General features: G+C 39.2%; 1 protein-coding gene across 3 annotated transcripts in view; it reads left to right on the top strand.

The window, feature by feature from the left end:
* Nucleotides 1–25,446, top strand: part of igsf9ba (immunoglobulin superfamily, member 9Ba) — an 86,501-nt gene that overhangs the window by 18,621 nt on the left and 42,434 nt on the right. For all 3 annotated transcript variants that reach the window (XM_088079043.1, XM_088079045.1, XM_088079044.1), the window contains exons 2-4: nt 2,807–3,004; nt 12,804–12,950; nt 23,362–23,513. In XM_088079043.1, coding sequence (XP_087935169.1) covers nt 2,807–3,004; nt 12,804–12,950; nt 23,362–23,513 — 497 coding nt within the window. The remainder of the gene's footprint in view (nt 1–2,806; nt 3,005–12,803; nt 12,951–23,361; nt 23,514–25,446) is intronic.

Consider the following 25,446-nt stretch of genomic DNA (forward strand, 5'->3'; position numbering starts at 1 on the left):
GAGGCTGTGGAACACAAGTGCAGCACACAGAAGAAAAGACAAAAGACACTCAAAGCCTTTGTTATACAACACTGCTGGTCAGATGCACACGTGTGTCTCCTGGAAATCTGCAAAAGCTTTCTAAAACATGGATGGATGACTGAATGAGCCTACCAGGCACAGATCCAAGGGCCCAAAGTGTCAGGTCCCTCCCCAAATTTACACCTACAGACAAGGAGATCCAAAGAGATACAAAGAAACCACAGAGACACAAAATAACTACAAAAGGGGCAAAGAAATCACAGAGACATGAAACGACCAAAATGACACAAAATGACATCAAAGGGACACAAAATAACTAAAAAAGTGGTAAAATAACCAAAAACAGACACCAAATGGCCAATAAGGCAAAAAGTGACCTCAAAGTGACGCAAAATAACAACAAAAAGGAACAAAACAACCCCATAAGAAAATCCACAAAACCACCACAAAGAGACACACAATAGACCAAAAAAGACACAAAGGTACATTTAAAAGACCCTCATAATTACCTCAGACAAAAAGCGACAATAAAGAGACACAAAATAACTACAAAAAGGCATCTTACAACCAAAGAGAGACATAAATTGACCAAAAAAGAGACACAAAATGACCTCAAAGCAACACAAGATAACTACATAAAGGGGCAAAAACCACAAAATAACTATGAGACACAAATTGACCAACAAAGACGCAAGATTAAATAAGAAAAATCCACATATATAGCAAAAAGGGCCCAAATAACCAAAGAGACACAAAATTACATTTTTTTTAAATGACCCCACACACAAAAAAACAATGAAGACACACAAAATTACCAAGAAAAGGCACAAAATGCCTATAAGCAGACATGAAATGACTAGAACACACACACACAAAAAGAAGCCAAATCACCACAAATTCTGTGTGTGTTTTTACATTTCCTGGCTATAATCTCATTTTGAACATTTGCTTTGAGGCACTCATGTTGGGAGCATATGCCTTGACACAAGCTCTGCATAACGTGTGGAAGGGGTTATTATAATCATTTTTAGGTGTTATAAATGAGGCTGCAATGGAGCGTGCTCAGGTGTGAATTTCAGGCTTTCAGCAAGCCTCAAAGGATTAGTTTAGCAGATTTCTGATTTTGTTTTGCTTATAACTGGATAGGACAGGTTTCCTCAGAAGAGCATTAAAAGGTCATGTTATGTACAGGTTGCAGGGCAGAGCATCATGCCCACAGAAGCTCTCTGCAACAATCAACTCCCCCCTCGTTCGGTCTCAGCAATCTTTATGCATGTCGACATGCTACGCTGTGCTTCGTCACACACTGAGTCCCCCTCAGTTTCATCTTAATGAAAAATGTTGCTTTATTGCCGCCATGATTTAGATGCTCCAAATTAAGTTTTGTTGTTTCTTTGATGCACAGCCTCTGTGGCTTTTAGTTGTCAATCAGCTTCCCTGAGAGATTTTTTTACGTGTAACATTTTAGTTGGGTATTAATTCAATCAAGGGCAGAATTCAGACTCGTGCAGCTTTTTGTATTCACATGCTAGTCTGTCACAGATCTAAATGGTCATGTGGGATTCACTGAGTCATGCACATGTGTTTCGTTTAGTGTGTGCAGCTCAGTAGCGCTCAGGGTAGCATAGCATAGCTGTTTTTTCTCTTCTTAACAAAGCAGATTCCAGGACTGAGGCCTGTGACTGGCAGACCACATCTCCACTTTAAAAAGTGTAATTTGATTAAATCTGCTCTGTTTCAGTCCAGAATCTGTGCTGGCTGAAACGAGTAAAGTGGATTAACTCTATCACAGGATAATGCAGATTAAGCTGGTAAACACAATCACTAAGTGATGCATATGGCCTTTGGGGTGGAGTTATTCAGACAGAGGAACTGGGTGAAAATATTTGGGTTTTAATTTCAGTGTGCACAGCTGAGAAGGCACATATAATATAACAGTTCCATTTCATACAGCAGTGATAGTAGTGGAACATTGAGCAGAAAAATACCAGTGCAGCTTGAGCCCATAATACCTCCAGGTCCTAACGTATTTGCTCCTCTTGTAAAAAATTAGCCCTGCTAATGCAAATGATGCTGCTAATGAAAGCGTTAAGTTATTCAGCTGGTGTTTCTCTGGAGTGATACGTCAGCATGTCTCTTGATCCCTGAAGCGATTTTCCCCCTTGGGCGAGGGTGGGTAGTCATGCTTGCTCTGACGATGGAGATACAGCCGGTTCAATGAAAGCGGGGGTGGCAGCTGGAGAAAATCCATTCCCAGAGTGAGCGTTCTGCTGAGGCAGGTATGCCGACCTTTCAGTCATCTGATAGGTCAACGCTCGGCAGCGTGCCTGGACATTTGTGGCTAAACGCCAGGCCTGGTGGTGCTCATAGTAAAGCTTATCTGAGCAGCAGCCAGCTATGATCAATGGAACCCCTTGGCAGCTCATATATAGTACAGTATGGCACCGCCACAAAACACTCACCAACAGATGCAGGTGACAGATGACGATAAGGTTTACCCATGTGCATGATGACCATTCAGAATCTCAATGTGGGCCACAAGTGTTTAGTGTGTCTGAGGCAAAATGCAGTTTTTATCCACTGTGTAGTAGTTCAGTCGATCACCTTTAATTGCCACCCAATTATTGCTTGTAAATTAGTCTTGGATGACTTGGGTGCAATGAGATTTTTCTGCTTTGTCTGCAGGAATCCTGTGCAGAATATGCCTGCACTTTGTCCTCTTGCATGTCAGGCTCCAGCCCTGATGAGACAAACATTAAAATTCCTTGCTTCCTCCTCCTCTCAGGTGCCCACGGAGTGAGAGAGGAGCCCCGGTTTGTGACGGCGCGCGCCGGAGAGAGCGTGATCCTGGGGTGTGACGTGTCCCCTCCCCTGGACGGCCAGCAGCCCCCCTATGTGGTGGAGTGGTTCAAGTTTGGAGTGCCTATCCCCTTCTTCATCAACTTCCGCTTCTACCCTCCTCATGTGGATCCAGAGTACACTGGTAAGATCTCAGTGGCTGTGGCTAAGATAAAGAAAAGTAATCTAGCTCTGAAATAATACAAACAAGTTGTGAAAAGTTTTGTCTGTAACAGATTTAGTTTAAACTTTTGAATTAATCAGCATTTGGATGCATCTTGGGATGAATCAGGATCAAGATCTTTAGAGTTGCCAAGCACAGTAAATCCACAGGACTTTTTCTGTTGACACTGCAGCAGATACAAAGTTGTCAAAAAGATTCTCACAGCACAAACTGATAAACAGTGACCATAAAGGACAGAAGGACATACATCATGACATTTGATTTTAGCTTGCAGATAAAATCAGAAATAAAGCTGCATCAAACAACTTTACAGATTTAAAGGAGTAGTTTGACATTTTTCACATATTTGCTTTTGCACAGAGAGTTAGATATGAAGTTGGATGTCACTCTTATGTTTGTATTGTAGACTTAATATGACGTGACCAACAGCAGCAGGTTGACTTAGCTTAGCATCAAGAATGGAAACAGAAGAAACTGCTAGCCTGGCTCGAAAATCCGCCTACCTGGATACGCCACATTTCCTTTCCTTTTTTTTCTTTGGGGGAGGTTGCCTTTAATGGATATGACAGCACAAGTGTGAAAGTGGGAGAGAGAGAGGGGGTGACATGCAGCAAAGGGCCAAGGCTGGAATCGAACTCACGGCCGCTGCAGCGAGGACACAGCCTCTATACATGGGGCGCCCGCTCTATCCACTGAGCCGCCAGGCAAAAGTCAAACCTGTTCTGAAAAGTTTAATGACAGACAAAAGTTTCACGCATTGTGAGGGCATATTTATTTTCAAATGTGCAACAATTTCAGACCTCAAAAATGGACTTGGTGTACAATGGCCTTCAGCTGTAGCATAACATTTATAGATATACATACAGACATGAGAGTGGTATTGATCTTCTGATTGACCTGTTAGCAAAATAAAAAACACAAATAGCTCAATGTGTTTCCCAGAATGTCAAACTATTCCTTTAAACTACAGCAAGGATAACAAAGAATATACTTTGGATTGATGAAATTGTTTCACCTTGTTTGACTTTGTTTCAGTAAACATGTTATTGACCAACTAGGTCACATGAACACATACTATTTAGTAAAGTTATATGGCATCTGTGGTGTGTAGCAGGCAGGTGCAAAATGACCAGTATTTCCCCTAAAGCAGAGCATGAACCATGTCTCATAACATGATATGGTAGCAATGCATCACTTAAAAAACATTACAGACTTTAGCGGTAAACTCTAATAACTCTATAAACATTTCTATGATAGATTTCCCGACACTGCCACAGGCCTAATTACGAGCGTCTGGCTGAGAGCAGCAGCATTTCTGACATCCAGTTAAACATATTGCAGTGCAAATGTGCTGTGTACATGTACCTGCCAGTCCGAATTCATTGAGAAAATTGACCTGTAATTTCAGCCTGATTCAGTATGTTTTCCCTCCAACTGGTACTGGCTGTTTGGACTTTAAGTCTAACGCATGCTGCAGTACACTGAGGCCTTTAAGTGCTAAGAGAAAGACTTGGCTGCCTTTGCAAACAGTTTTGGTTCTCGATTGAACTGCACTTCTTGCTGTTCTAACATGGCGTTTGGGGCTGTGCGGGGGCATCTGCTACCTCTTAGTGCAGAGAGGGAAATAACCGTGTCTCAGCAATTTACGACTGCATTGTACATACATTCTTTCCTACACACTCCAGTGACAATGCAGCACAGAGCACATCTAGTGTAGAGTCAACACAGTACATAAAAAAATCCCTACATGCTGTACATGTAGAATGGGGGGTTGCAAAGAAAAGTAATGTACTGAAAATGAAACACAGAAATCTAAGCTTTTATGTGAAGCAATAAGTAGCAAATTAATAGCATTTAATTGGAAAATGGGGGGGGGGGGGGAAAAATAATAAAAACAGCTGTTAGTATAACACGATACTACTCAACAGCACCACAAACTGCAGCCTCCGTATCACCATAAAATTGAATCAACACCTCTCTAAGACAGTTTCAACAAAAACTGAACATTTGCTTATTACCTTTATGCAGAGGGATGTATTGCAGGACAGTTGTTCAAGGCCCCAATCTGACAGAGCATGTTTTAGCAGCCTTGGCCATTTTTGTAATTGTTTTCAATTAGAATGAAGCATTTTGCTCTCCGGTTTTTATTGCTTAGTCCTTTGCATTTGGTCAGGAGTGCCTTGAACACCTCAAGGTGAAAAAACTTGAACTTAAAGCAGAAAAATGCCTTATGACATTGCCGTTTTTTTCCAATCAGCCAATCAGATGAATTCAGAGGCGGATAAAAATTGGTAGTGTCTAGTGTTAACATTAGCTCACTCTCATCGTCGCCCTACTACACCAGCTACAGGACATCTCTAAACAATTTGTAGCCTCAACTACTTTCTAATGTTTTACAAACGGTAATAAGGCCTGCTGATTCACAGCAGATTGTCAAACTGTCCCTTAGTCATCCTAAAATAAGCCTTGAACAGATCATCACCACCCAGGCAAAGCTCCTGGACCAGATGGTGATACTCCTTGTGCCTCTTGCAAGAAACAATATATGAACAAATTTTCTCTTATTTTTGCTTTTATCCAGGATTTGTCTTATTTTGTTAGTACCCATTTATTTTTTGGGATTCACCAATGTTTTCTTATTTTTCTCATCTCTTAGGTAAGAGAAACTTTTATGAGTGGTTGGGAGCACCCATCACAGACATGAATACTGTACATACATAAACATCTGTTTTACGCAACCTTTCTTGTCTTTGTTTCAAAATAAAAGCCCTCTAAGAACGTTTCTTTCATCAGAATCCCATCAGTTGTTAACATGAGGCCTTTTTATTGTGAAATATTTGCAGGACTGTGTTGTTGACAGTTCAGTGACTTGCAGGGCTTCATAAATGAGTGGAGTATCAGCTTTAATTGTGGAAATACAGTAGCTAAAGCAGCAGGCAGCTCTGCAGCAATGTTGCAGCAACAACGCTATCAGTGTGAACACCATGAGTGTGCCAGGCGCAGCAGTTTAGAAGTCACCAGCCGTAAACCATAATAATTAATTAAAATACCAAATATAGCAGCTTTAAAATAGGGACATATGTGATAACAAAGGTGTTTGTCTTCCCATTTATTACAACATACAGAGCCATAAAATCTCTCTCTCCTGGCTTGGACAATATGTTTGCTACTGCCTTCACACAGAGTACTTGCAGCAGGTGATTGGTTCCTCTGATGTTGCTTCAGTGTCTGTGACAAGATAGCGAGCTGTCAGAATGGGGTAAGAATTATCCCCCCTTGTTCCCACCTCTTTACCAAATACAAAACCCCTGCCTGACCTAATAATATGCTGTGAAATATAGGCAAAACATGGTTTGTGGAGAGGCTGGAGGATGTATCTCCCTAGTGAGAGCATCCTAAATGTGAACATCTCAGATTTTTCAGTTGTTTTTTTGGGGTTTCTTGTGTCAATAATTTGAAAAAATTATTGACATTCATTTAAATTCATTTAAATTCCTCCCTGCGGGCTTTTCAAGCAGGGTCATCACTGCAAAGTAGACTAATGGCAGTGACTCACTGTCTGGGGAACCCTCCTTTTTTTGTTTTGTAGTGGCTACTGTAGATACTACAGCTGCTGGAGCGTTTCATTGCTTACTTTAACCTCCTGACCAGCAGCAGGGTATGAACGGCCAGCGCTTTTCAAACAGTATCACACTCCACTGTGCTCATTCGGGCTCTGGTGGGCCTCTGCCATGTGGCGTCAAGTCCATTGCTGAGGAATTATCAGTGAACAGATGCAACATGAATATGGCCAGTCTCATTACATAGATTAAAGTTTGTTCTGGGGATTGCATGTGCACGGTGACAGTGTCATAATGACACTAGACTGTAATTTATTTTTTCTGGTCTGTGCAGTCTCAGAGCTCATTTGGGCTATTCCCATGAATTCTTATCACTCAGTATTAATAAAATTGGTGAATAGACTAAGGACCCTATTTAAATAAAATCTACAGCCCACGGTGGAAAGTGCATGGTGCAAGTGCATTTATGGCATGTCTTACTTAACATTTGAGAGTTAAACGGCACATATTTAGGCACAAAGTAAGGCACAAGGGACAGAGGGGTTGTGTTTAGTCCCTTAATTAATCGTAGGTGTGTTTTGGGCATGAATTCAACCTATCACAGTTTCATCTCCTATTCCCTTCACCTACTATTTACATGGTGTATTTGGTAAATTGTTGAGGTGACCAGTTTTCTAGTAATGCAATAGGAGTAGTAATGTCACTGCAGCAATATTGATGGACATTTAATTACTATAAACTTGACTGAGGAAAAAGAGCTAAACTTTTACCTTCTAAAATATTCAATGAAGTTATGCTGCACCTTGTGTCAATGAGGTGAGGCAAGTGTCTTTCTTAATGCGGAGTCTGAAAGCAGCTCTGTAGCTCTGCTCTGATCTCTGCTATGTTGAAATTGTATAGTGAAAACTAATAGTGTTTTCCTCATTGATGATGTATTATTTCACTGACTTGCAGCCATTCACGTGTCCCTGAGTGTGTAACAACAGAGTGTATACTGAAAAATTTACCCTATAAATAGCAGGGACCATCAATCTAACTTTACACCAGGTTTTTGTTGGTCAATGGTGCAATTGCTTTCTGCCGCCTAAAAATTGCAATACACCAACTGTGTGCCTGACCACACCTCAGTTTGAACCTACACACTCAGGTGTTTATATGAAAGAAAGTTCATTTGCTTCTTACACCAAGTTGGCGCTGGCTATGAAAATGACAACTGATTCTGTCTGAAACTAGCAATGACAGCTGCACTGCACTGTGTGCTGCTTTGCTTTGGTGTAAGATAGGGCCACAAATGTGATATTATTCATTCACAAAGCTGCTATCAAACATTGATTATCTATAAACATTACACTTACAGTTTGGACAAATCAAAATCTTTGCATTGAACAGAATTTAGTGACATTAATGGGTCAGTCAGTTTGATTCAGTGAGCTATATCGTTGTTCGGTTTCCAGTCTTGCCAACTGTTTAGAGACTAACAATGTATTCATTTTAATATATAATTCCAGGTTCCTCATTAACAACTGTGGTTTTATTACGGTCTGATTCACAGCTAATTGAGAATGCACATATCTCCTTGCAGATTAAAAACCACCCTGCCAGTTTGTCCTGCAGCTATATGGAAATTACAACATTTAAAAACATCTATTTTTGTGCCCACTCAAACAGTGACGCAGTCAATAATTCAGATGTTGCAGCTTTTTAAATTTTAGTGTCAGATTGTCCCGCTTTGGTAAAAGCACTTCTAAAACTTAACGGAAATCATATACCTGCATAAGAATAATACGGATATATACAATGTGTGTAAGACAGTACCATCCTCTCAGGGGCTCTAACATGAATTCAAAAACTGTGTTCTAAAACAATCCATACTTTCTCTTTTTAGATTCATGTAATATTTTTTCTGACTGGAATGATTTTAATTATAGTCATAAGACCAATGTGATCACAGTGTAATGTGCTTGGCATGTAGTGTCTGCCAGTTATTTTAGTAATCATACCTTTGAGCGTGAAATTTATGCTCTGTATAATGCCCTCAGAAATCCACAAAACTGAACAGTACAAAGTGCCTATAGAGCCCTGACACACCAAGCCGATTGTCAGACGCAGGTCAGATTTGAGTTGACAGTAAACATCTGTCATTGTGATTTGTGCAGTGTGTCCTGCACTGTTTGCACTGGTCAGTGCTTGTTGGCTTTTCTTTAGGCAGTATAGCATTTGGCCAAGACACAGGTGAAGTAAGGTGACGCAGCAGTTGGCCTTTGTCGCCAGTGGATCTTTGATGTTGGTTTGATGTGTCCAAGCCCCAAGTGGCATGCGCACTACTTTCTGCCAATAGTCCCGCAATTCAAAATTTCTTATTTACAGAACGATAATTACAGTCCTAACACTACGTCTAGTAAAATGAAAATATTTCATAAGCGTCCAAAATCTTGATTTAGGGGCCATAGAGTAGTGTGTAATTAATGATTAATGAGTGTTTTCAGTAATATTGATTGATATAACAAGTCAAAATATATGCTGTTAAAAACACTTATTAGTGTTGCAACCTCAGTTATCAAGGGATGAAAAACAAGACCACATTATTTATTGTTATTACTTTCAGTGGTTCACAGTTAACCATATATATTACAGTGCTAATTAACTCAAAGGTTATACACAAACTTTTCCGCACTATGTATTTCCCCTTTTTTCATCAGAGCTCTTTGGGACTTAAAGTTGTTTTTTCAGTCCACCACACTGTGTCTGCCAACTTTGTCACTTTGGATCTTTAGTGTTTCCTCTTCAAAGCTTTCCTATCTGACAAAGCTTGTGATGTGATCTGAACAAGGTGTTAGCTCGTCTGTTTTCACAGTAGACAGAGCCCTGAACTGTGTAAGTGGTGTATGCCCAGGGGAGCCGGTCCTGACGTGGATACAGTGCTGTTAGCTCTGTTTACAGCAGCACCCTCTCACTCTTTGACAAATGGGAGCTGAGGCTGATCCCTACCCTTCACGCCACCACCCACCCCACTCAGCACTTCAATGCACAGGCAAAAATAGACTTGACTTTTTAAAGACAAGCCACCTTTTTTTTTTACTGCAAGACTGCAGACTCTTCTCTCTTCCTCTTTGCTGCATCGATTTTCTGCTAAAAATAAATAAATAAATAAAAAATGTCAGTTTACTACCCCAACTGTGGCAGCAATCCCAGGGCTGGGGTATCTATCTATTGCACTCATACACAGTGCTGGTAGAGCAAACTAGCCCGCCCTCAGCGTCAATATATTTGCCTGTCAGTTTGAAGTAACAGGAAACAGTGCTTACAGAACATCTACACATCAAAGTTTGGAAAATGCTCCATCTCCGAACACTCGTCAGACAGCAGAAGCGAATGTTTTAGTCTGTTGGGCTGTCAGAGGCAGCCATGTGAGCAGCGGGCTGCAGGCTTGAAGACAGACAGCTTAGCAGCTGAAGATTTCACCATGCCTGGTTTCCTGAACTTCTCTCATCCCTTGTGATTTCCTCCTTTTAGAATTCCAATTTATCCTTAGCCTTGAAGAAAAAAAGCGGCAGGGATGGAAAAGTTTTATAAGAAATAGATTATTTCTTTGAGGTGCAAGGCTGGTCTTTTCCCACGGTGATGGCAAATACTTTATTTTAATTCCACTGAAGATATGGCTCCGAGGTAGTTTCATGCATAAAATCCCAGTACTGGAAGGTAGTAGGTTTGTTTTCAATCCACATTTATGGTTAAATGGCTTTAAGTTCAAACATTTTGAGGAACAGTCTTTTTCACTTTCTCACCAAGAATTAGATGAGAAAATCCATATCGCTCACATGTGTTTAGATATGAAACTACAGCCAGAAGACGATGTACTGTGCATTTGCAACTCTCAACAGAGATGAGAAGAAAGCAAAATGGATCACTTGTTAGCTACTTCCATCATCAGCTCTGGAAAAATAATGTGTCTACTTCAGAATTTTAATAAAAGAAAGACTTCTGGAAAACAAGTTTTACATCCTCTGACTGCAGTGTTAAGAGGTAGCCCATATAATGTGAGTATAAACAGCTAAATTTTTAAAAGAAGCGATGTGATTGCGTTTTATATTTGCTCACATTTTGGAACATTAAGTACTTTTTGCTGTTGACCATTGGATGTACTGAAAACTCATCACTTTCTCATCTCATTTTCTTTAAGCTGGAGAAATCATAAGGACAGTACATTTTCCAGGCAATTTTGTCAAACCTTTGTACTTTCCAAACTAAATTTCATTCATTTAAATCAGATACAGCACAAGTGTTTTTACTGTAAGTTTATCAAATGCAAATTGAAGAAGTCAGCAACTTTCTGGTCACACAAATCAGACACATTAATGCCTGGAATACAGTTCTGTATTTCCACATTTATAAATACATATTCCTCATCTTTATGAATTCGTGCAAGCTCCTGATTTGTCAACAACATGGTCCTGCAAATATTTTACAATAAAATGCCTTGCGTCAACTGATGGGATTCTTTCAACAGAGACGTTGTAAGAGGACTTTTATTTTGAAACCAAATCAGGAAAGTTTGAGTTAAGACGTTGAAGCTGTAATAAAAGGTGGTATAGAGTCAACATTATTATCAAAAAAAATTTTTTACCATCTTTCTAGATGTGTTGCGGCTGACAAGCAGCTGAGACGCGTCTGACCAGTGCTGCTCATGCAGGCAGTATGGCTGCTTTAAATTGTTTACATGAGTGCCGAAAAACCAGTCCAATTCAACTAAGATCAATTTATTACACATCAGAATGATTATTTTTGGGTTTCCATCCACTTAAGTTGCGGATGTTACCAACAGAATCGTTCCGTTCTGCCCTGTTTAAAGTCAGCCCTCTGTTTTGGCACCTTGCACAGGGATCTAACTGAGATGTAGAGCTAAAAAGACTGCAGTCTGTTGATTAGTCAAGAGAATCTTAACTCTTGCTCAACAAGTAATAGATGCACAAACCCACATTTTAAAAATATCCTATCAGTTGTGAGACAGACTCTTAATACTCCAGCCTGTTCTTTTTTGTTCTGAAAAATTTGGCACGTAACCCCGTTTCATGAATAATCAGCAAGGTGCAGACGTTCCTTTATGTCCTGAGTGAAGAGGAAATACAGAAAGAGCTGTATAGAGTAGTGACTTGACTATTACCACCTGGTAACAAGCCTGCCTACATTTAAGAGTACTGTCTGTGGTGGGAATGCAAAACAGATTTAGTGCTTGCTTAGATGCATGTCTGTTCGGGTTATGTCAAAGTTCTTAGGGTACTACACTAAAAGTGTTGGGGGTGTTTTGAACAGAGCCAGGCTAGCTGTTTCTCCCTGTTTTCAATCTTTATGCTAAGCACATGTAAATGGTACAAAACTGAAAAAAAAAGCAATCAAGCGTATTTCCCAAAATGTCAAAAATCATTTTATATCTACAAACAAACAGAATCTTTTGCTAATAATCCTTGGAGTTTGGGTGGAATCCAGAGTCTGCATGCTCTCTATATCTATTTGTGTTTCCTCCAACAGTCCAAAGACTTGGAAGTCAGGCTGATTGAAGGCTCTAAATTGCCCTGTAGGTATGAAGGTACAGTAAGTGTTAGGGATTGTCTGTCTCTGTTAACTCTGTGAGAGACTGGCAGCCTGTCCGCGGTGTTTTCCTGCCTTCCATCCAGGGCCTGGAAATGCTCCAGGCTCCAGACTGTTGAACTCACTAAATAGGAATAAGAACAAATCTGTTTGTCACACCCGACTTGGACTTTGTGCATCAAAATAGGCTTGACCATGTGCTTATTTATATAACTTGTGGTTAAAAGTCTGACTTTATGGGGCTCTTGCATAGAAAATAAAAATGGGAGAAGTAGAAATTCATATAATGTTGCACTTAATCCTAATAAAATACGGCACTCAGTAGAAGAATATATTTTATTTTTATTTTTTCACGGCAAACAAAAGCTTCACACCATAACTTGGAGGGTACTTTTCATGCGAACCCAGTGCATCATACATCTTGTTTCATGCTGCCAGATGAACAAAGGTAAAGCACTTAACCTCCAGCTGCTATAATGGATTGTGAGGTGACCAGCAGAACCATTAGTTGTGAGTTTAAATGGAGAAAGCTGGCCATTGGTGGAAAAGAGCATAAAGGATGTTTTGAAAAGCAGAAATACAATTGTGTTTTTTTTGTTCTCTTTTGTCTCCAGGTAGAGCCTCTCTGCATGGGAAGGCCTCCCTACAGATTGACCCAGTGCGCTCTGAGGACCAGGGCTGGTACGAGTGCAGGGTCCTGATGCTGGAGCAACAGTACGACACCTTCCACAACGGCAGCTGGGTGCACCTCACAGTCAATGGTGAGTCAACTGCTCACAGCACATCTCTGTGGTTGCTATGTGAGGAAAAACAGGAACCCTCAAGCTTCACATGTAAAAAAAAAAAAATCTAGTATTTTCTAGAAGACATTTTGGCCACAGGTGGTCTGTCAGCACACCTGATGATGAGCATGTAACAATTCAGCCATTACATCTGCAGACATATGTTCAGTAGGTACTGTAAATGTTTACTGGCTTATTGTAATGTTGCATTTGTAATTAGTTTTTAGATTTTATATACAGTGAAATGAGTTGACTTTAGACTAGATTTAACAAAATAAAAAAAAAAGACTAACTCGATTTGGAATTTGATATTAATGACTTATCACTTGAACTTGAGCCTTTTCACTGGAAAATACTTGATTCCTTTCCCCCAATCCCAAAGATTAAAAAGTATGCCACAGTGGAGTTAATTTCTTTTTGTTAACTGAAACGACTAACGTTAAAGTTTTTCATTCCAGCAAATTGGCTTCTAATTCTCTTTCACTTTCTTTAAACTGATCTAGCAGCTATCAGTCAAAGCACCACTTGAAGAAAAATTATATCAAAGATAATTTTGTTCATGTACAAAAACTACACGAAATGCAAAATATGCTGGTCAAAAATTGCAGACAGATACACCACAACTTTAAACAAAACTTGTTTTCACAAATAAATACAAAGCATTCATGGGTTTTGTAAATATATAATTAACTTAATTCTGTTGTTAAAATGGTATTACACATGGAGTGTATTATGGCTTGTTTAGGCCTCTAAACTCAAAGTTAATGATGTTGAATTTGAATTTGGACTCGAGTACGAACTCTTGAGACTTACTTTTGACTTGCAAAACAGTTACTTAGTCCCACCTGTGCAGTCTATTTCTGTTTAAGTCTCTTCTCTGTGTGGAGTTGGTAGTTCTTTAAAATTTTGTATTTTTTAATTCACAGTTTTTGTATTTTTGAGCGACGACACTGACTTTGTGTACATTAGGCATAATCATCCGCTTTGAACATTTTGTTGTCATCTTTATTCAGATTTAATTAAGAGCTAAATCCTTGATTTTTTAAATTCTGGCTGTGTATGTCAGGATGACGCATACTATTTCTCAAAAGTTTTATGTCAGATGACATATTATGTCAGTATTTAGTTGATTGACTGATTAGTTCTAAAGCAAAAATGTCAAACATTTAGTTACTCCAACTTTTTGTATGTGAGATTTTTCTACTCTCTCTCCTTTTTTAATTAAAATAAATTGAATATCTGTGGGTCTTGTACAAAACATTTTAAGACTGCAGTTGGAAATTATGGAAGGCATTTTTCTATAATTTCCTGACATTTTATATAGATCGATATGCATTAAGTAAATTATTTTACTCTCCTTTGTTTTAAGTGCTTAAATTTACAAATGTTTTAAAAATTATACCATCTCTTGTACTAGCTGAACTTAGTCACCATAGTAACACCACAGTAATGCATTAATTTTTTTCTTTGTCTTTTTTTTTGTTTGTTTTAGTTTTACTTTAATTCTTTTTTTCTGGTAAAATAAAACAGATGAAAGAAACTAATAATAAGTAACTGCCTGGTTACACTGCCTCTTGACTCCTTGGTTGAGCTGTCTGTTGGTGACGGTTTCTGGTTGTGTTTGGGGTTTCTTTACCTGTCACGTTTGAACAAGTGACCATTAGACACTGTTTTAGATCATTCCTGCAGCTCTTTCTCTGGTGTTAAAAAAAAGGGATGAGAGGCTGGTTATAAGAGAATTGATTGCGGCCTGTTTAAGGCGGTTCCGGCAGGGATCGTCTGTGATAGTCTGAGAGCTATCAAACTGATGACCAGGCGGAAAAAAAATCTGCACCTTTGCATTTCCCAGGAATGCCCCAGTGGCTCAGAGATCCCTATGTGAAGCGTGTCTTCACAATGTTGCAGAGACTACAGAGACAACAACGCCTTTGTGTTGTCTTTTTTAAGCCCTGTATCTGTTTCACATGAGGAATGCTTTTTAGACAGATATTATATTAAGCTGCTTCACATGTTTTGCAGTAGATGCACGATGCAGCAAATTAAATGCAGTAAATTTGCCTCATTTTTTGTTTTCCTTGCATTTCTTAGTCTGTTTTCCTGCAGCTGGTTAATACAAGTGGGTGAATATTTGCTAAACAGAACAGTTCGGGACAAAAGTGGTGATTTTCTTGTGTTAAAGCTTCACAGGTCTCCAGCTTCAGAGAGCTGTAATCCTCTGTTGTTACAGAGCTACTTTGCGAGCAAACTGTCAAGCTCATTCACATGTATATTTTTGGTGCTGTGTGAAACTCATGCATATTCGATTTGATCATGCATATGTTTTACAATGGGTACAATTCTCGTATTTGAATAATGATTACAACGCGGCGTATGCGAAATACTGTGTAAATAACCATTTATAAAGTCCAATTGCATACGTAATCATTTTGGAATGAAAAATGCTGATGTGTATAAATGGTTATTATCAATGCAGAACATAATGTTTTCTTTTGCGCAAGTTAGTGTGTCAGTGTGGCGCACACACCGCAAATTACTTTCCGCACTTTGCAGCACATTACATCAACATTGACATGAAAGTGTCTCATTGTGTGTGTTTGTATGCAGTTAAATGGGATCTCTGTCTGCTGGTTGAAGTTGTAGTTGAGGAGTGAATAGGGTTGTGCTCTGCCGTCACCTGCACACTCTCGTGATGTTTGGAGTTTGGGAGCGTCTGTGGGCGTGCGTGCATGTGTATCAATGTCTTGTTGTGTAGGCATACTGCATCTCTGTAGCTTTCCTCATCAGTATTCACTCTTAACTTCAGCTGCTCCCTCCCTCCTCTGCAGCTCTCCACTCCTGTCAGGCCTTTCAACAGAAACTGAGCTCTTTGGGCTGGAGCAGAACTAATAATATTCCTGAATGTCAGAGTACTTTTGGCATATTAAGTGATGGCATTTTACATGGCCTCATGTATGTAATGTGTCTAGCTGTAGAGATGCATTACATACAATGGTTTAACTTGTACAAAAATGTAGTTTCCTAGGGCTTTTTAAGACAGACATTCATAGAAACACCAAAAGTTGCAGTTGTTCTCGAGTCAAGATTTCCTTAAAAAGGGAATTCATACGAAGACTTTTGCCACTGTTGTCCTCTAAATGGATGTTTGTAAGTGAAGCAGGTGCCATTTTCGTCTGGCCTCCACACAGACACTAAGGGCACCCATTTCCTTTGGCTGCTGGTATTTGCATACACTCCTCCATTGAGTTCCTGTTTGCTGGCCTTAACTTCCTGCCAAGCGGACAGGGAATTCGTGCCCACTCAGTGGCAGGTGTCAGATGGCAAGGCCTTGTGCCCGAAAAAGACACTAAGGCCACTCTCTCCCTGCCCTCCCTCCTTCTCCTCCTCTTCTCTCTGTAGTCTTGTCTCTCCTGTCCTTCCCTTCTCTTTCAAGCATCAGCAAGCTTTTCAGGGATGGAAAATACACCAGTGCATCAGTGTTTGCACATGATTTTAAGTTAACCATCGAGAGTGAAACAAAAATAAAAAAGAACACAGACCCTGCCACAGTGTCACTGGGTTAGTGATGGGCTTGCATTTAGGACCCATTTGGTTGACCCGACTGGGCCCAAATGCCAGCTCATTTGTCCAAAGGCTCCATATATCCCCTATGTGTGTCTGCCCCTGTCAGTCACTAATGAGCCTGCTGTGGCTACAAATCAAGCCCATGTGAAAAAACATTCTCAGGTCCATGTGGGACCCAAAGATGCAGATTTAAATAATAAATGGACTTTTTTCCATCACATTCATCACAATGCTGAAATTAAATAAGACACGTTGGTCAAAACCCTGTGTGTTCATATATATATATATATATATATATATATACACACACACACACAGACAGATTTGTCATTTTTTTAATCGTAGTGTAAAAAAATGATTAAAAATTGTCCCTAAATCCTTTTACATCGTTTTATAATATATATACATATCATATGTATCATCTTTACATTATATATATATATATATATAGAGAGAGAGAGAGAGAGAGAGACAGAAAGAGGGAGAGAGATACATAGATATATAGATGTAGATATATATATAGATACATATATAAATGAAAGGGGATGACATGCAGCTGCTATGGCAAGGACATTGCCTTTGTACATGGGGTGCTCACTCTCCCAGGTGAGGCACTGGGTGCATCAGTGCAGTATACTTAAGAGGACATTTTGGTCCTCAGATTTATCTGCAGAGTGAGCACTTCTCGCTTTCATGCTGCTCTTTGGTACAGGCAGCCACCCTGAGGAGGAAAAGCTTCACCTAGTCAGGCACTGAGATAATGTTTTTTTCTTTTTTATTATATTGCATGATTGTCACATTAAAAAAATCTACTGAAACTCTCAAACTCTCTCGAATAGTTGAATATTTTTATTGACCAGCCAGATCCGATTCAACTGATATAATTCTAAACTGAGTACAGCCCTAATATAAATACTGTTTATATTTCTACCATCCGTCCCACATGATTGGTCAGTGTCCAATTTGTAGTCATACCTGTCTGTCAGCCAAAACACAGCAAGAATCTATGGCCCTATCATCGCCTAATGGGATACAACCAAATGTATTGTGTCATCTGATCCCACCATAAAGGCCCTGACACACCAAGTCAGCGGTTGGCCATTGGTCAGTGTTGGGCAGTCAGTAAGCAATTGTCAGTGTTGGGCAGTCAGTAAGCAATTGTCGTCCTAGTTTTTCCAGTGTGTCCCACATTTTTGGCACTAGTCGGCTTTTGTTGGCTTTTTTTAGGATGATTCAGCATGTTGAATCAAGTCAAGTCTTCCAGTTTCCTTTTTTTAATGACGAATACCGACTACTGCTGCCTGCTGTTATGGAAATTTATTTCCTCTGACGCAGTTGGAGAATGTATGTGCTGGTTGGCTATTGGTTGTAGTCTTTGCTGTGTTTTCAGTGCAGCTTTTTGGCCGAGACACAGGAAAAGGGAGACAACTCAGCAGTCGGCCTTTGTCACCACTAGTTCTTTGATGTCGGTTTTGTGTATCTGTGCCTTAAAGGAAGGGTGTGAGTTTGAGTCCCTATTTTTCTTCTCTTAATTCTGAAATATTATAATACAGATTCTTTCAAGTACCTGCTTATGTTAGAAGAGGAAGGAGAGTCTCCTTGAAAACCTCTTTCTTCTCTCTGCAACAGTTTACACTGAAACACACATTTCATGTTTGAGGATCATGATGTGAAATCAATGAAAAATGTGTGCTCATTGTAGCCGTATTCTTCTAGGAGCAGAAACAAGAAAAGAAAGACCAAGCAAGGGAATAAAATGATGCAGACGCACTCCTGACTTAGTGGGGAAATAACTTGGGGACGTAAGCCTTCAAAAAACAGGCCGAACCCCGCATCTCGCTGTAGCATCCAGGCCATCTGCTGATGTGCTGTGTGGTCTACAAAGAAGAGGAGTGGGAGTGTAGGATCTTCAAGCATCTTTTAATGTATATAATTGATGAAGAGCTGCAGTAAGTAGGGCGAGATGTGATACTTTTTTTGTAGAGCAACTCGCAGATTTCTCAGCCGTGGTGACACTTAGTCAGTGACGAGCTGTGGTGTGAAACAACTCCCAGGTTGACCAATGTACCTGCTGTTGTCACCACCATGTGTGCCACCTATATCCTGTCAACTGATGCCTAGTCCCTTAGGAAAAATCTGAATTAGGATTAAAATTAATAACAGCACTTACAGTGGTGCAGAAAGTACTTGGAAGGACCAATACCACAATGTTAGGTACTCAAGTACAAGTTAAATTACCTGCATTTATAGTCTACTTTTCTGCTAAATTTATTTCAAGTATTGAAAGTTAACTGATTTGGCAAAAAATCATGTTTTGTTTCTGATATATTATTGTGTATTGCATTCATGATACTGATGCATTTAACTAATGTAGCTGGTTGAAGCATAGTTAGTTGTAAATACTTTTGACTGTATTGCAGTTTCGTTCAGTGGTTTCCTGTCAAAGCGTCAGCACAGGATAAATCTGAGGGTTTGTGAGATGATTAAACCCTGCTACAACTGCTTGAATTCCTTTTCATTCTTATTTATCTTTTTTTGTTGTCTGCTATTTGTGAAATATTGGATTCTTAACCTCCTAAAGCCTGTGAGGGAGCAATATGGCAGACATGAGGAGTCACAGGTAGATTTTCAAGAAAAGGTTTATTTATCTTTTGGGTAAATAAAAATGATTAAACATTAAACAGATTACAAAATATGCAATAAAGGTCTAGGCCTATAAAAAGGGTCAACTAAACAGAACTAACCCAAGTTATAATACTTATGTCAAGATAATCAATTCAAATTTTTATTGAATTGAAGTCATAGGGGTTTGTGTTTAACAACAGCAAAACTAAACCTAAACATCCATCTAAAATCTCTCACACAACTCATGCAGTATAATTCAGGTCTCATTTTTCAAGTTGTATGCTCAGTAGTTCCAAAACACGTGTATTTTTGCTTAAAGATGAAACTGATGTTTTGCTGTCGTTAAAGGCAGACACCTATTACAGCAATTTATCAGAAATGTTCTTTTTCTTTTTCTCTCTTTTCATTTTTGTTTTATTAATTTACTGTGAAGACCTGAGAAAAACTGAGTTGTCTTCACAAATTCAACGTAACACAAGGTGGTTGATTGAAAAACAAATCATACATTTGTTGGTGAAGTATTCATTTAAGATGAACTGAATAGAGAAATGCTGCATTCACTTGCTCTGTGGATGATCCCATTTTTCGTCCCAGTTAGCATTTACATGGCTATCAAAGTATGGTCAAACAGTTTGAAGCGTTATATTACAATTATAATTTTGTCCCAGACTTGCTGCACTAGTTCATCACCTAAAACCACTGAAGTGCCTTTATCTGACTAGTTATCAGGGATAAAATAATAGCTAATCTACTTTACAATATGTAGACAACAACTAATGATCATAGCATCATATTACAAATTACTTGTGAGCAAAAGTTAATGTGCAATATGTGATTTAATAAAAAGTTTCTTAACATCAACCAAACTTTTGTCCACAACATTCCTGCATTATATGATGCCAACTCAACAAGTTGTGAACCAAAGTTTTCACCAACTTTCCAAGTTGTTGTTCTGACTGGATATCCCAATGGAGAACTCATTTTTCTAATTATGCCGACACCACATGAATGCAGAGGAAATTGTACATATAGGGGAACATACTAGGCGGATCAGACCATTTCTCAGACAAAGGGATAACAAAGGAAAAAAACGCCACTTAAACTACAAATAAAACAGAATCAGTTTAAATATTCTAACAATTCTAAACCAACAAAAGCGCTAAAAAACTAATATATGTCAGAGAAATAAATAATATCTCCACTCCAATGGGCACTTTGTACATTCTGAATGGCCACTTCCTATATTTCAACCAAATATCAGTATTTGTATAAGGAGACTTTACATAATTAAGGTTGATCACATCTACCAAAGAGAATAAATAAGCTATCTTAAGAGTGTAAACTCACAGTGAAGCAGGTTTCCCATTGATAACTGTAATGAAGCATTATGATCCTTCTAATGCAACTGTTGACCCGTCAACTACATGAGCAAATGAAACATAAACCAGTCATGCATTTTATCCCCATTAATCTACTGTGTCGTCTAATGTAATGAGTGTTAGAGAGTGAGAGGGCAGTATGGACAGGCAGATGTCTAAACGTGCAAATTGGGCGATTTGTTTACTCCATGCCAGGTGCTTGTGTGCAGTCTGAAGCATGGCAACACTCCCAGCGGCAAACGGTGACCCACTTGTATAGCAGCACCTTTTTTTCCCTCTTCTACTAAACACAGTGCCGCTATTTATAATCAAAATATTATGTTGAAACACTGAAAGCAGCTGGTGGAGGAAACTACAGTTTATTGGCCTGCACTAGGTGGGGAAGAGCTCCCTTGTGGCTGTTAGTGATGCTCAGAAACATCAGGTGGAACACCGTGATGCTGCTAAGTGGTGACTGTAGGTTGTGAGGAATAAATGGCAACATGAAGGGATGGTTGCCGCTATCATTGGTCCCTGTTCACTCTGGTGTCTCGCTGTTTCAGAAAAAGCATCACCTGCTATCTCATAGATGTATTTAGAGAGCTGAATACTGCCGGTGAGCCTTGCTGCCACTTTGTCCCAATGGCCAACAGCAGCACTGCCACAAAAAGCTCCCTGTGGTCTGACATGCATTTTCCTCAGAGACCACTATTATGAAAAAAAAGTTTTTAAGAGTTGGTTGGTTGTTTTGTTACAGAAATGACAAACAAGGTCATCTATTAATGTTTGTACTCTAACCTGGAAGGTTTAGTAAAAAGCATAGAAAAGCTTTCTTTGTGTGCATGATATCATCCTAGTGTAAAGTCTATGAGCTGAGTGGAGCTACACATGAAATAAGTTATGATACCTACACATTGGATGCCAAGATATTGCCTATTCATTTCAATGGATGGCCTGCCATGGTGCATACTCAAAACAGAACAAAACAAAGCTTTAGTTTTGCTGTATGGGGCCCACTGAATTTACGTAGTAGTGTTTCTTCTTTGGCCCTGCCCGCCCGTAGACTTTACATTGTGGAGATGGGAATTTTTCACTGCTATACCACAAGTGGCCACTGGGAAAAAATGTCTGCAAGACTACACGGGGAGTTTCAATTCAAATAGATGCCATCTTGGAGTCCAGTATGCAGTTACTATAATATATCCATGGCCAGAAAAGTCCCACAAGTCTTCTGTAAAACTGCGTAAAAAATAAGTCACAAGCAATTTATGCCTACATCATTTCATCCTGGGTGTACAGGGGAGCCTTGTTGAGCTTGGACATGAGCTCCCCCCAAAACAGGATTTGTGAAATTTTGGGGGATCCTTATTGTATTGAAAACATGCTGGTTTTGCCATACATGTCTATTGTTCTTCAACATCATGGATTATTGGGGAAATTAGGCTATTGTTGATGTAGGCTTTGCCGGTTCATTGATGTGTGAGCCCTTGCATTTGATGTCGAAAAATGTTGCGCACATTTGTATGTGATGGGAAACTTTAACCACTGTTGATGAGGACTCAGTCCCTTGAAGGCAACTTGATGTGCTCAGTTTTTGATTTATTGCTCATGCATTTGTGTGTTTATAGGCTGTTTTGCAGTTGGACCTGTCTGTTTTATTTGCGCTGCTAAACTAGAATATAGTACATCATCCTGCAGAGTACTGTGTAGTCAAGGGAACATTAAAGGCCCTAGGATACAATATTACTTGAATATACTTAAGTAAAAATATATTATAGAGATTTTAAACATTTTGTAACATGTATTGTGTATTGCAGTAACATATAATATATTGCAATACACTGTGACTTATTACCTTTTTTCAAAAAGGTAATGTAAGTTCAAAGTTTAAAAGTTTTTGGTCTGTTCATCTCACTTCAATCATTTTAGCAGCAGCACAATGTTTCTAGTGGACTTGAAAAGTAATTAATTTTATTGTTTTACTAGGCTCACAAAAAATTAATATGTATTTGCATTATTAATAATTTAGCTTAAAAGAACTGATACTACTAATATTGTCACGCAAAGTATCCCGATACTACACGCTATCAATTTTTCCTCCACCCCTAGTATTATGTGCCTTGATTAACTAATTTTATCCATTTTAGCAGCTGTAGAAAGTGAAGAGCTGGTAAAAATAAATAAAATTCAAAAAAAAAAAACAAGATGAGCTCTTTGAGGTGTTTTGAGATGAATGCTAACATTATTATGCTAACATGCTGATGTTTAGCAGATGTAATGTTTACCATGTTCAGCATATTAGTTTAGTGTGTTAGCATTTTCCCTGTTAAAGGTTTCTTTTTTTTGTGGGGGGGGTTCTTAGTTGCTGTGAGGGTCCAAGGAAATCCCTCTGATGCAAATTTTGATTTGTGATAATGGGCTTTATAAATAAAATTGAATAGAATTGGACTGAATTGTGTTGAATTGAATTGAACTGAACTGAACTGAACTGAACTGAACTGAATTGAACTGCATGCCAGAATTTGCTAATTAGTGCTAAACTAAAAGTACAGCTGAGGCTGATGGGAATGTCATCGATTTTTGGCAAATAAAAAAATGTAACCCGATGAAGCTGCAAAACGAAAAGGTAAGGAATCATTAAGGTTGTACGGATTCATCCTCTGGGAACCATGAATGTCACTGATGCTGCCATAACACTACAAGTGTGACTAAAAATCTGTCTATCTGAAGCTGAAAAAAACATGATCTCAAACTAAAGACAACATCAAATGGGACACTTTAATGCAGTCTGACTATTGTTGTTTTGCTTTAGATTCTATAACTTGATATGATTCCTCTCTCCACAGCCCCCCCTTCATTTACAGCGACGCCACCGCAGTATGTGGAGGCGAAGGAAGGCGGAAGCACTCTGCTTAGCTGCTCTGCCCAGGGAAATCCAAAACCAATGATCAGCTGGTTGAGGGAGGGGGAGGAGCTCGAAACCAACGCAAAATATTCGGTAAGAATGGTGATGAATAGTGCACATAATACTGATTTATGATTGTGTGAAAATATAGAAACAGGGCTTGTGCACAGATGGTGTCATCCGCTGAGTCCATCTGTACTGGAAGTATGTTATGGACTCCGTCTCACTCAGGCTAATATCAGCTTATTTTGTTGTTGTGCTGTGAAAAAACAATTGTGTTAAACCCTCAACACATGCTCATGCTTTTGAAAGTTGTGTTGCTGAGGCTTAAGTTGATATGTCAAAAGTCACAAAGCAGTTAAACTTCTTGTTAGTTATCTCTCTTTGACCCAGCATAGACCCTTTTTAGTCCTTTTTAGGGGGACAGGGTATCCTTAGGGGGAGATAGCAAGTCAACAGTATATGCCCCCTCATCTGAAAGCTGGGAACCTGAAGAGATCCAGCTCAGCGCTGTGTGTCAAGTGTTTCTGTTGATAAATATGTAATTAACACTGTGTTTTGGTTAGGCGTTCAATCAGACTGTTGAAGTTTAGCATGCAAAAGGGTTTAGGATATTATTATGGAAGTATGTGATGGCCATTCTCATGCTCAGTTGGCCAATCGCTAAGCCTCGCCCTCAAACGCCACAAGCCAATCATATTTCGTGCAGATACACAATGCACTCAGACATCCTGCTCTTCATCCTCCTGCTCCATAGGAAAGCATCAGAAATTTTGATTTTCCTGTGTTTTTTTATTTTTATTTATGCAGTTATAACTCAAAAAATGGTCAAACGATGTGCATGGGGTAAATGCAACATTGATACGAAGTATCTTGAGAGTGAGTGTCTCATAAGGTGTCTCATGTTTCATAAGGTTGGGAATATCCTGGAGGTCACAACAGGTCATTTTATTCAGTGATGTCCATTTTAAAAAATGGTCTAATTTCATTGAAATGGCTGCTATGGGAGCTAACATCATCACACATAAATAAAATTCGGCTCATTGAATCAACAAGAGTCTCAGCTTTCCACTCATAGCCAATCTATGTCATTCCTAGACTGTTTAGGGACTCCAGTGGGACACCTGTGAAAATGGCCATGCAAAGTTTTTTTTACCTCTCCTAACTTTGGAGTGTTATTAAGATCTCCTTCCCCTTCCAGCTAGCACAATATGGTTGGTACCGATGGATGACGTAGATCTTATAGTTTCATACTAGTGTACCAGTATCTTCTAGCCTTAAAGCTCAGCCCACTGAAGCCTCTTAAAGACAGCAAAGTTGGCCGAGATCGCTTGCTTCCTTATGGGTTTCTTAGGGTCCAGGTAAGAACACATTCACTATAAGAGTATTTATTCCAGTTTTTACACTGATGGACATATGTTTTTAGTTGAAAACAAGCTAGAAGTTGCAGATTTTGAATTGCTTAATGATGACAGTTTGTAGCAGTATACCTCATAGTGAAGCTCCTCCTGCCTTTCTGCAAAACTAAACCTTGAATCTCTTAAACAATGCTAAGAACAGCTGCTGGCAGTGCACCTCACATCTTCTGAACCCTCTTTGTTGTCTAGTGATGCATGATTTTTATTCCTGTGAATTAACTCCCAAAAGTAGACATTCTGATGTCACGATAAGATATTTCTGGCACAGCATCAATGTGGTTTGATGGCACTGAAATGTTTCAAGCAACATAAACCATCAATAAAACATCAGGTGGTTGGATTGCAGCGTCAGTCGCACGGAATCAGAGACATTGAACACACTGTTTCATTACAGATGACTCAGAAAATCTTCGGCAGACGATGATGCATCAGCCACAGGACATTTTGCATCTTGAGTAAAAGGTGCAAATGTCACTTTTTCTCAAGTGGAGAGACTTTTGCTCAAGTACTCTCTACACCTACATTTGTAGCTGGAGAGAGTACTCGAATGCAACAAGTTCACATAGGCACTCTGCCGATTGTCTTGCATGAGTAGGAATTAGAAGTAG

This window comes from Plectropomus leopardus, chromosome 6 (assembly GCF_026936395.1).
Source record: "Plectropomus leopardus strain MGB_pleo_1.0 chromosome 6, ASM2693639v1, whole genome shotgun sequence".
NCBI classification, from domain to species: domain Eukaryota; kingdom Metazoa; phylum Chordata; class Actinopteri; order Perciformes; family Serranidae; genus Plectropomus; species Plectropomus leopardus.